The sequence below is a fragment of the Papaver somniferum genome, chromosome 1, assembly GCF_003573695.1.
Source record: "Papaver somniferum cultivar HN1 chromosome 1, ASM357369v1, whole genome shotgun sequence".
Classification (NCBI taxonomy): domain Eukaryota; kingdom Viridiplantae; phylum Streptophyta; class Magnoliopsida; order Ranunculales; family Papaveraceae; genus Papaver; species Papaver somniferum.
The window spans coordinates 33,575,644-33,586,620 of NC_039358.1; the positions used below are offsets into that span (position 1 = coordinate 33,575,644).

Below are 10,977 nucleotides of genomic sequence, written 5' to 3' on the forward strand. Positions count from 1 at the left end.
TTTGCGGTTTCCTCGTTAACAAAATTTCCGGTGTCTATGTTATTTCTATTCCACATTATATTTTGTTATATAATTGAAATATAACAGGTTGTGCGTTAAGATCCATCAATTAGAATATCCAAACTTTGGTTGTTGATTTAAATTGGTTGACACTTGGAAATTGGTCTTTGGTACCATCCATGTTTATCTCTTTAGTATATGATAAAGACTCGCAGATTTCCATTTGCTTGAGTAAAGATCAAATCGAGAGATTGAGATATTAACTCTTTGATATACTTTTATCTAGATTGAGTCTGACTGTCTAGTTGATTCTCTAGAAAGTATATTGGAAATAGTCCATACAGATTGCTAATCGAAATATTGGGTGAGGTTGTTAGACCCCCGCTTTTTCATTTATAATTAAAAGTACAAGCAAGTTGTGCGTTAATCAGTCCTAGTTATTCAAGAGTATCTTTTAAGATATTATCCAAGGATATTTTGTTGTCTGCTTTAATCTTTTACTGAAGTTCATGCAAGAAAATAGTTTGTAGATTTCTTAACGGAAAAGTTGGTGGTATACTTGTTACCCTCCCCTTTTCAATAACCATTCAAATTTCATCTAATTTCATCCCTAATTAGGATCACATCAGCTGGGCCCATGTACTTTATGTCAAAATTCTCATATAACATGTTAATTATTTACATCCATGTTTATACCAAGTATAAGCATATTATCAACATACAAGCATACAATCACAAATGCATATATCAAAATTTTAATGTAAATACACTTCATTAACTTTCAAACCCCAAGAAATCATCACAGGATAAAAAATTTATGTCATTGTTTAGGTGTTTGTTTTAAACCATACAAAGATATCAGTTTACGAACTCTGTCTTCATAATCTTTCACTAGAAAATCCCTAGGTTGGTGCATGTAGATTTCTCATTTACTTTACCATTTAGAAAAGTTTCTTTATAATAATATGTGTTGTATATCCAAGTAATGAGTGATAGCTATAGCAATTAACATCCTAATGTAAGTAAAATTTAAACTCTATAAACTAATATCATTGGGAACCAATTTTTTTATTTATTAATAAGCGAAATTATTAATTTGACGAGTTAAAATTCAGCTTTTGTAAGCCTAGTTGGGTTTAGAGAACTATATTGTTTTAGAGAGACTATTAAATAATCGAGTATTACTGATAGACACAATTTTTTTGTCTGATTTGTCTCGATTATATATATTATTAGTGCTCAATTGTTGTACTTATTATGAGTTTTAATGAATTTGTAGGTGTTTTTGGAGAAATACACTCTTGCGAAAAAAGATGCTCGAAAAGTGGTATTTTAACCTCCGGATAAAAAATTGCTAAAGACACCCATAAAATGTACTAAAGGCACCATGGAAGTATGTTGGTGAAGCCCCAGAAAAGTGTTATTTACACCCCAAAAATTATTAAAGGCACCACGAGAAAATTGATAAAGGCACCTACATTTTGGATAAGGGCACCCAAGATGTTAAAGGCACCCGAGCGCTGGATCTTGCCACTTCATCTTCTCCAAATTTCAATTTCATTTTTTGGAAGGAAACTTTGGGAAGTTTCAGGCAGATTTTGGATACGAATTTCAGGGATGTTTAGGATAGATTCAATCGCTAAATTCAGTTGGGTTTGACTCGAGTGGACTAAATGGGGTCGTTACATTTGTTTGGATCAACTAGAATGGGCTGGATGATTGATTCTCGGCAAATCAGGCAAGTGAGAGATACAATAAAATTTCTTAAAAAATAATATTATTTAAAGGTAAATTAAAAATTAAAGACAAATCATACAAAGCTTTTGGTTGGCAACCTAGCGACAAACTTGGCTCCAACTCCTCTTTGAATAGCAACGCCTAATCTATAAAAAATGAACCTACCTACGCCACTACTAGCGTCAATGCTAAATAAACAATTCTTCAGACGCTTGAAAAAAAATTAAAGTATCCTTACCCAGTTCTCCTAAGGTGGTAAAGGCAAGAACACCCAATCCATATCCATGTGCAACACACTTGTCCGAGTATTTGGTATGTTTACGTGAAACAACACCAGAAATATCCTTACCGGGGACAAAGGAGCGAACACCATCACCAATGAAAGGAGAGACACCTGTAACATCCATACAAACATCTTTCCCATTCTCCCAGTTGAGAACAAGAATATCAGCGGGCTTTAGATCTTTGCCATCATCTGACCGAAGACCGAGAGAAACCTTCTTGCGCGCATGTACATTGGCTTTGTAGCAAATATCAAAGACAAAATCACGAACAACTTCATGACGAAACTTATATCCAATATCTTTAGCACAATGAAGCGCATGATCTCCAAAAATGTCCATAGATTTATTGCAACTTAGGCATAAACTATTGTCAACAAACAGAGGAATACCAAGACGATAACAAAGCACAACTCTAAATTGTCGAGGTCCAAGGCATTGATTAATCCCACTAATGGGCACCGCCAAGAGGTAATCTTGGGCATGCTTGACACGGTTGCATTGCCATAGTCTCTCTAAAATAATAATTTTTCTCGGTCCCAAAACTATTATTTTAAAGAAGTTTTACTGTACTCGGAATTTTGGAAGTTTCATGGAGAATTTGATGACTTTTAGGGTCTGTTTATGTTGTTACCTAATCAACAGGGGAATTGACGTGTTTTGGCACTAAAAGAAAGGAATAAAATCTTCGTTTATTTGGTAGTTTTCTAAAACAGGGAACAAAAGTGTATCCATGGTAACAGAGTAAGAATCTCAGCTTTGTACGGAAAGTACTTGTGATTAAAGGAAGATATCTGCTTTATTACGTCATGAAGAGAGTTTAAGAAGGAATTAAACAACCCAGACACGTACATGTAGAAGAGAAACAGAAATAAAGTCCGAGACTTTGGATGCAAGAGAAAAGAAGATTTTCTTGAGATATTTTTAATCTGTTGGGTATATAAAGGGTGTAGAGAGATCAAGGAAATCTTACGAAGGGATAAAGAGAAGTTTGGAGAGCTAAAATAGGAGAAATCAGAGTTGCAGGAAAGTTTGTTTCTGCTGCTGCACCAAGAACACGAAGAACAAAGCCTATCGATATAAAAAAATAGCCTACCCAGAATAGTCGTTAATTCTACAGCAGAAATAAATTATCGTTTTTCAACAGCTCTTGCCAAAGACCTTCAGCGACTAGAATTTTTCTTTAGCAACTGTTCTTTGTGACCGTTTCACTGTTTTTTTCTCTCTTTTCACCTTTGTAAACACTCTTTTGAGCAATGAAATATTCTTTTGAGCGTGTTTCCAACATGATGAGGTAAACCCAATCTCGGGGGCGACGGAGGAAGCTATTTCGCCAATAAAAAGTGGTATTTTCTATTTTATTTAATTTGTGAAATTATATTTATGATTATTTTCCTAGATGAAAATTGATTTAATTTATGATTCTTGTTAAACATTTTTTTTCAATTGATGGTACATACTCAACTTAGGGTTTTGATGTCCCGTACTTTCGATTGATAAATGATATTTCTAAAAATCTACTTTTGCAATATTTGAGAATCAAACTGAATGTGTGAAATTGCATAATTATAATTAGTGAATTTAAATCATTTTGAAATTGGAAAAAAAACATTATTGGAAACCTTAGCCCCAGTCTCTCTACAACCATGATATCAACTTATAATTGAGTTTGTTTTATTAGTCTTAGAAATTTAATTTTAAAATCTAGTCTTTACAAGTTCGAAAATCGAATCTTATTTCCACCACTTCTACAATAAATCAATTAGTTAATGGAGTTTCAATTGTAATTCTCGTAACAAGTGGGTAAGTATCAAAAAAAAATCCACACTTTTTTTCAGCTTATAACCTTTACCTACTAATCTAAACTTTGTATTTTCCATTACCTTATGTTTCTTCTTAAAGACCCATTAGAACTCGTGGTCTTACACAATGGGGATAAAATTAAAATCTCCAGTGTCTGTTTTAGTTGGACGGAATCTATTTCGTTAATTTGCAGCTTCTTTCTAGTAGAAGCATCAAAATATATCATGAATTCCCGATAAATTTGTGGCTCAGACTCAGTTAGGCGTGTTATGAAGTCATAACTAAAACATATTTCAGTTCTAACCCTATAATATGTTGGATTTCCAAAAGAACCTTCACCTGGACGAAGTTGAACATTAGTAGTTGGTGAAGAGAAACCATGCCAGTGTTTTTGACAAGATATAGAGCATACTTAGTCTGACTCAAAAAAAGAAAAAAATCAGTCTGACATCTGACTCGGGCTGAGTCAGATTCAGACTCCGAGTCAGCAAAAAAACAAACATGCTCTAATTCTTATAAACCGATTCTGGGTCGAGATTTTCCAAAAAAAAAATCAAAATATTTATATGTTTTGACGATGATTTAAGATTAACCGATTTCTAGGTTAACATCATTATACATCAATTAATCATCCGAATTAATACTAATTAATCAGGGATAAATTAGCCACTATGTAAAAAATTGGATATGGGGTTTTTCATTTCACAGAATTGATCAATTAACCCAATAACTATAATTCCTGGGTGAAAAGGACATGTAAAATTTGATACTGTTCAAATGGACGAGAATGTAAAAATAGTCAGGATGTAAACAGTTTCATCCTACCCATTTTCAAATATTTTTTCTTATTTTTAATTTACATCAGAATCCATCCAGTTTCATCCTCACTCCTTTTTAAGTTTAAGACAGGATGAATCCGATTTTATTCTTGCTATTTTTTTGGTGTCCATTTCACCCATATTAATTTTTACTCGTTCATTAGAACCATGCTTTAAAAATATTTGGACAAATGACCCATTTTCCCTTTTCATTTCAATAGTTCTATACATACCGCCCATTTAAATAACATAAAAACAACCTCTTCACATTAGAATGGGTACTTGAAATTTACAGGGGTCCAATTTTACGCCCCGCAATTGGAAATTTCGTAAGAGAATTGTTTTTGGGTTGTCTAAGCATGCGGTATGTTTGGAGTTTTTGTTTCCATTTTACTTCTACATATTTGCTTTTGTCTCATAGCGACATATCTCAAATAAAATGGATAGGCTCCAAAGTAGTCAGGTTTATTTGGGCATGGGCTTTCCAAAAATTCAAAACTTTCATGAATCGTTTGTTCCGTGTGAGGTTGGCAGTTGACTTGCTTTCAACCTAGCCTCTTCGCTCTTCAGTTTAAGTTGCGTCTTTGACAACAACTTTTAACGCAGATCCGAACTCTCAAACGTCGTGTCAACACGAAAGCCCCTAATGATCGCATATCATGGCATATCCAAGGTAGTTGCAATTAAAAATTCTAACACGCAACACTCTTGTACCATTTCCCCCCTTAGTTTGACATATCCATGTGATCATGCAAGTCTCTATCACTATTACTTGTCCCCAACTGCTCCTAATTAAAAAGTCATCCACCCATCCGTAGCTATCTATACATACTTGATCAAAAGAGTTTCAGGAAGTTGAAGAGAGAAAGCTAGAGAGATATCATCAAAACATATTCATGGGTGTTATGGAGTATTTCTCGTTTCTTGTTGTTATGGTTTTATCCGTGACTCATCATTCACAAGCCTGGTGTGGTGAAACTGTTCCGTACAGAATGGATATGGAGAAGATGACAAAGTTACATTTCTACTTCCACGATAACATCACCGGCGACTATCCAACTTCTTTTAAGATCGCCGAAGCACCAGTAATATCCAACTCTTCATCAACGCTATTCGGTGAACTTTACATAATTGATAGTTGATCCAAATTCTAAACTCGTCGGTCGAGCTCAAGGTTTATATGGATTTTCCGATAGGAAGGTATTTTCTCTGACCATGGGAATAAGTCTTGTTTTTACAGGGAGCAAGAAGTTCAATGGTTCTACCATCAACGTGTTTACTCGGAATCCGATCGCTGATGCCAACCGTGAATTTGTGATTATCGGCGGAACCGGATACTTTCAGTTCGCCCGTGGGTTTGTAACTGCAAAGACATACTCGTCTACCATTAAAAATGCTATCGTCGAATATAATTGTACCATTGTTCACTATTAATTGGAAAGTAAAAATACTATTAATTCGTAATTTCTAAATTAAGATCAATTCCCGCGTTATACTCAAGTCGCACCATTTTTTCCTCAATTCACTGGGTCTGACTTTTTCCTATGATGCTTCAAGAGTTTCAAGTCTTTATCAATAACTTCTTTTGATCATTCAAGAAATCTGAGACAGAGAGAAATAGTTCAAGAGAAAGCTAGAAAAAAGTCATCAAATGGGTGCCATGGAGCGTTTCTCATTTCTTCTTGTTGTTATGGTTTTATCCATAACACAATCACATGCTGATGATCAGAATGTAGATTGGTGGAGTGAAACCGTTCCATACGAAATGGGTATGCAGAAGATGACAAAGTTACATTTTTACCTCCACGAAAACATCACCGGCGACTATCCAACTGCTGTTAAGATTGCCGAAGCACCGGGAGCTAACATTTCTGCAACAGGGTTCGGGGAATTGTACATGATGGATAACCCATTAACTGATGGACCAGACCCAAATTCAAGACTTGTCGGTCGAGCACAAGGTTTATATGGATCTTCTGAAATGAATGAATTATCTTTGATTATGGGTGTAAGTCTTGTTTTCACCGGTAACAATAAGTTTAATGGTTCAACCATCAATGTGTTCACCGGGAATCCGATCACTCATAAGGAACGGGAATTTGCAATTGTTGGCGGAACCGGATATTTTCGACATGCCCATGGGTTTATAAGTGCTAAGACGTACCGGCGTAGGGGTAAAAATGCCATTGTCGAGTACGATTGTACTATTGTCCACTATTATTCAGCTTTCAATAATATCAGTGTTATAAAAGTTTGAAGATGCTAGAAAATGCGCTCCTTCCTGCACGCGTTCAGACGTGTTAAATTGTCGTGGCAGGCAGATGTGGATTTCTAGTGTCACACGTCACTACATTCGGAAAGACAAATAACTACAGGAATTGGTGCCCATGTGATTGATTTTTCTATTTTACAGTAACATTCTTCTTTGTTCAGTTGTTTTCTCTATCTCTCTCCTCGGCCCTTTTTTTTTTGTTTTAGCTTCCAACCATCTAAGAAACTTGGCATTTTTAGGAACGACCCAAAAATAATTAGGGACGACACTAAAAGATAAAAAAGATCATCCAAACGTAATTCTAAGCTACCATTTATCTCTGATTTTTCGAAATAGCCAATATGTCCTTATATAATCGGGAGCCTACACCATAATCGGTAGATTAGAGGTGAATCTGTAGGTTAAATTGAAACTGTACCTACCGATTATAGTGTAGATACTTCGACTAATAATACCTTTTATAATCGGTAGGTTGTCCAACTTATATGACTACCGATTATAAGGAGCCCCATATTCAACCTTGGCCAAGGTTCTGAGGGGTGCAGAACCAACCATAACCACTTGGCTTAAGTTGTGGATGTAGCCATAATCGGAAAATAAATAGGTTACAAAACCTACCGATTATAAGTTGCCCCAAAATGAGTTTTTTCTAAAATCCTTCACGTAATGAATTTTGAAACCTGTTATAATCGGAAGTTTGTACAGCTTAACAACCTACCGATTATAAGGAGTCCCAGATCGAACCCTTGTCATATTTCATAGGTTTTGAGTGTACACAGCCAGCCACAACCACTTGGTTCGTGTTTTGGATGCAGCGATAATCGGAATTTTAATATGTTTCACAACCTTCCGATTATAAGTTGCCCCAAAATGAGTTTTTTCAAAAATCCTTCATGTAATGAATTTTGAAATCTAGCCTAATTGGTAGGATATATTACTTCTTACATTCCAATTATACGAAGCCCCAAATCCAACCTTTTCCAAAATCCATAGGTTTAGAGGGTACAAAGCCAGGCATAACCATGTGGCTCGTGAATTTTGAAATCTGCTATAATCGGTAGGATATACAACTTATAAAGTTCCCGATTATACAAATAATCGGAAGTGTAATCCTGTAATCGGTAGTCTGGGGTCTATATATTAGTGTTTAGAAATTGTTTTTGGGTCATTGTGAGATATCTTCCGATTGAGTGAGAGAAGAAGAAGAAGAAGGGGTATATGTCGCCAACTTCTGATTGTTTCCAAAACTTCCATAAACATGGATGGGTACGAAGAAGAACGTGAAGTTGTTGAAGTTCAAGGTTCACTACCGTTTAGAGATGATGATTTGGGGTATATGTTGAATGATCAAAACTTTAATGGAGATGAAACCCTAGACGACGACGCTTTCATGGAAGAATATGGAGAATCACCCGAGATCGAAGCTAACGATGCATCAAACACACAGGTATGTTGTTATCAAACTCTAATACCCAAGTTATCCATGTTATGTGCGTTTGTGTATGTTTTGAACATGAAAATTCGATTTTTGCATGCATTGAATGCCATGAACGACATATATTCGGTAGTTAATTTAGTACCATATCTACCGATAATTGGAAATCGGATATCTGTTGATGTAATAATCTTCCGAATATGGAAACATCCCCAAATTGAAAGCTTCAATTTCTCACAATCGGAAGTTTTATACATCCACAAACGTCCGATTGTAAAACTTCGCCCCAAATACGAAATTCTCCAAAAATGAAATATTTGTGATTCTTGATATTTCATAATCGGTTGTTTATGAATTACTTTTACCTCCGATTATTGAAGTTTTCTTTACAGGAAATTTTTTCATTTGTCTACCGATTAATCTATAATCGGTGGGTCTGTGTCCTAATGGTACCGATTAATCTATAATCGGGCGTGTTGTCTCTAAACTATCTTCCGATTATTAATCAGCAACTTGTTCTTATGGTGCGTAGGCGATTGTAGCGGTTAATGACGGTTATTATTTGAGGCCGGATACTTCCCTACGCTATGCAAACGATTTGGTATGGTCATGAATCATCTTCTATTTTTCCAATCATGTATGTTACATGGTTATGCTTATTATTTTTGTTTTTATATGCGCATTTAGATATTTGGAAGTAAGAAGGAGGAAAAGGTATGGCTTGTGAACAAGGAAAAAGAGAATATGTGAGTGGTAGTTTAGAATCCTTGTGTGAAGGACGTTAGGTTTGAAATGGTGTGTAAGCGAAGTGGTACGTATTTTCTTGGCACATCTCGAAATGATAAAATTAGCTCAGTGTTTTCATCAAATTTTGTTGATAGATGCCACATACAAGACAAACAAATATAACATGCCGTTGTTGAACATTGCTTGTCACACTTCGGACAAAAACACGTTTACCATTGCATGGGGTTTAATGGATCATGCGAATAACGTGAGTTTCATTTGGATGTTGGAGACGTTGAGGTCCATTTATAATGGCGATAATTTTCCAAGGGTTTTGATCAAGCCTTAATGCATGCAATAGCGGTAGTGTTTCCTGAAGCCCGAAATTTGCAATGTACGTGGCACATTCAATGCAACATCAAACACAATTGCCATCTCCATTTCCAAGCTAAAAAACCAAGGAAGGGTACCAAGAGGTCGAAGGAAGAGGACAAGCGCATTAGTAAATTAACCGTGGAACAAAGAGAGGAAGAGAAGAGGTTATTTGATGGAAAAATGGAAGGAGGATGAAATGATTTGGAGAGCGTTCATGAAAGCATGGGACAAGATCGTTTGGTCAATAAACGAGGAAAGATACGAACGTAACTTGAAGAAGTTTGAGGATGAATATGGCACGGACTACCCAAAGGCCGTTGAGTATTGTAAAACACAATGGTTACCGATTAAGGAGAGGTTTGTGTATGCATGGACATATGAATATCGTAACTTCAAGAACGAGGCGACGAGCATTGCGGAAGGGTCTCATGGCCGATTAAAGAAAATACTTCTAGGTAATCAAAATGGAGTTGTGTCGATCCAAGAAGCAATCCATGAATTCACCAATCGTGATCTCGTAAAGATTAAGGATTCTATGCAATTTAGTGTGCATAAATTTCCTACGGAACATGAAAAGGAAAGATTTCTTCTAAGGGGCATCGTTCATAAAGTTTCAAAATGGGCAATAAATCACATGATGGAACAATTGAAGTTATATAAGGCTTATGATGACGAGAATACGGTTTGTGTTTGCAAGGATATGATAGGTATTGGTCTCCCATGTCGTCATAAAATGGGTAGGTATGTCGATGTGATTGACATCAATGATATTCATCCATTTTGGACGCAATTAACTTTCACTCCAAGCACCCCCGTAGTTGATGGTCCGTCGTTCATGGAGTCGGAATTGTGTGCAAGAATAGCCGAGCGTTATACTACATCAAATGGCGCCAAGAAGCAAATATTGATGCATGATTTGGAGCAAGCTCTTCACCCTCGTTTAAGGGAGGTTGATGAGCCTATCAAGCAAAAGAGTGCGGGTAGGCCAAACACCAAAGTGTCGAGGACCATTGAAAGAAAATAATTGAATGAATAAAAGAATATTGTGTAGGCATGAGCGTTTAGAAGCCGAATTTGAAGATGAGCCGGTACCAAAGAAAAGAGATCGTCCAATAAAAGATCAAAGTGGACCGACCGTCCGACAAGTGAGGCCAAAGGTTTCTACTGAGCCTTCTCAAGTAAGTCAAGCCAAGGAGGTGGAAGAAGTTGTGTTGGTGGAGACCCAAACTAGCTCCGTATTTATTGATCAAATGAGTGAATCGCAACAAACACAATCAACGGAAATGGTGACTATAAGAGAGAAGTATGGTACTCTTCGTTGTCCTAGGGAGTTTAATGGAATACCAACACGATCAAGGTATACGATTTTAGAAGAGTATATGGAAAAACTCCCCCCACTCATTGTTCCATTTGTTTTATCTACCGACGAGGTTGATGGGGATGGAAATTGTGGGTTTCACGTCGCTACGGAACAAATTGGTTACTTTTGAGAGGCGGTGAACGAAGATGTCACCCAATGACAAGATTTAA

At 36.2% G+C, this 10,977-nt stretch overlaps 2 protein-coding genes across 2 annotated transcripts; both read left to right on the forward strand.

Annotated features, from left to right (window-relative positions):
- Nucleotides 1-5,535: 5,535 nt before the first annotated feature.
- Nucleotides 5,536-6,073, forward strand: LOC113281009 (dirigent protein 11-like). The gene is made up of 2 exons (XM_026529675.1): nt 5,536-5,755; nt 5,880-6,073. Exons 1-2 carry the CDS (start codon nt 5,536-5,538, stop codon nt 6,071-6,073), a joined length of 414 nt encoding a protein of 137 aa, XP_026385460.1.
- A 217-nt stretch (nt 6,074-6,290) lies between these two features.
- Nucleotides 6,291-6,896, forward strand: LOC113281098 (dirigent protein 2-like). Its single transcript, XM_026529776.1, has one exon. It carries the CDS (start codon nt 6,291-6,293, stop codon nt 6,894-6,896), a length of 606 nt encoding a protein of 201 aa, XP_026385561.1.
- The last annotated feature ends 4,081 nt before the right edge of the window (nt 6,897-10,977 follow it).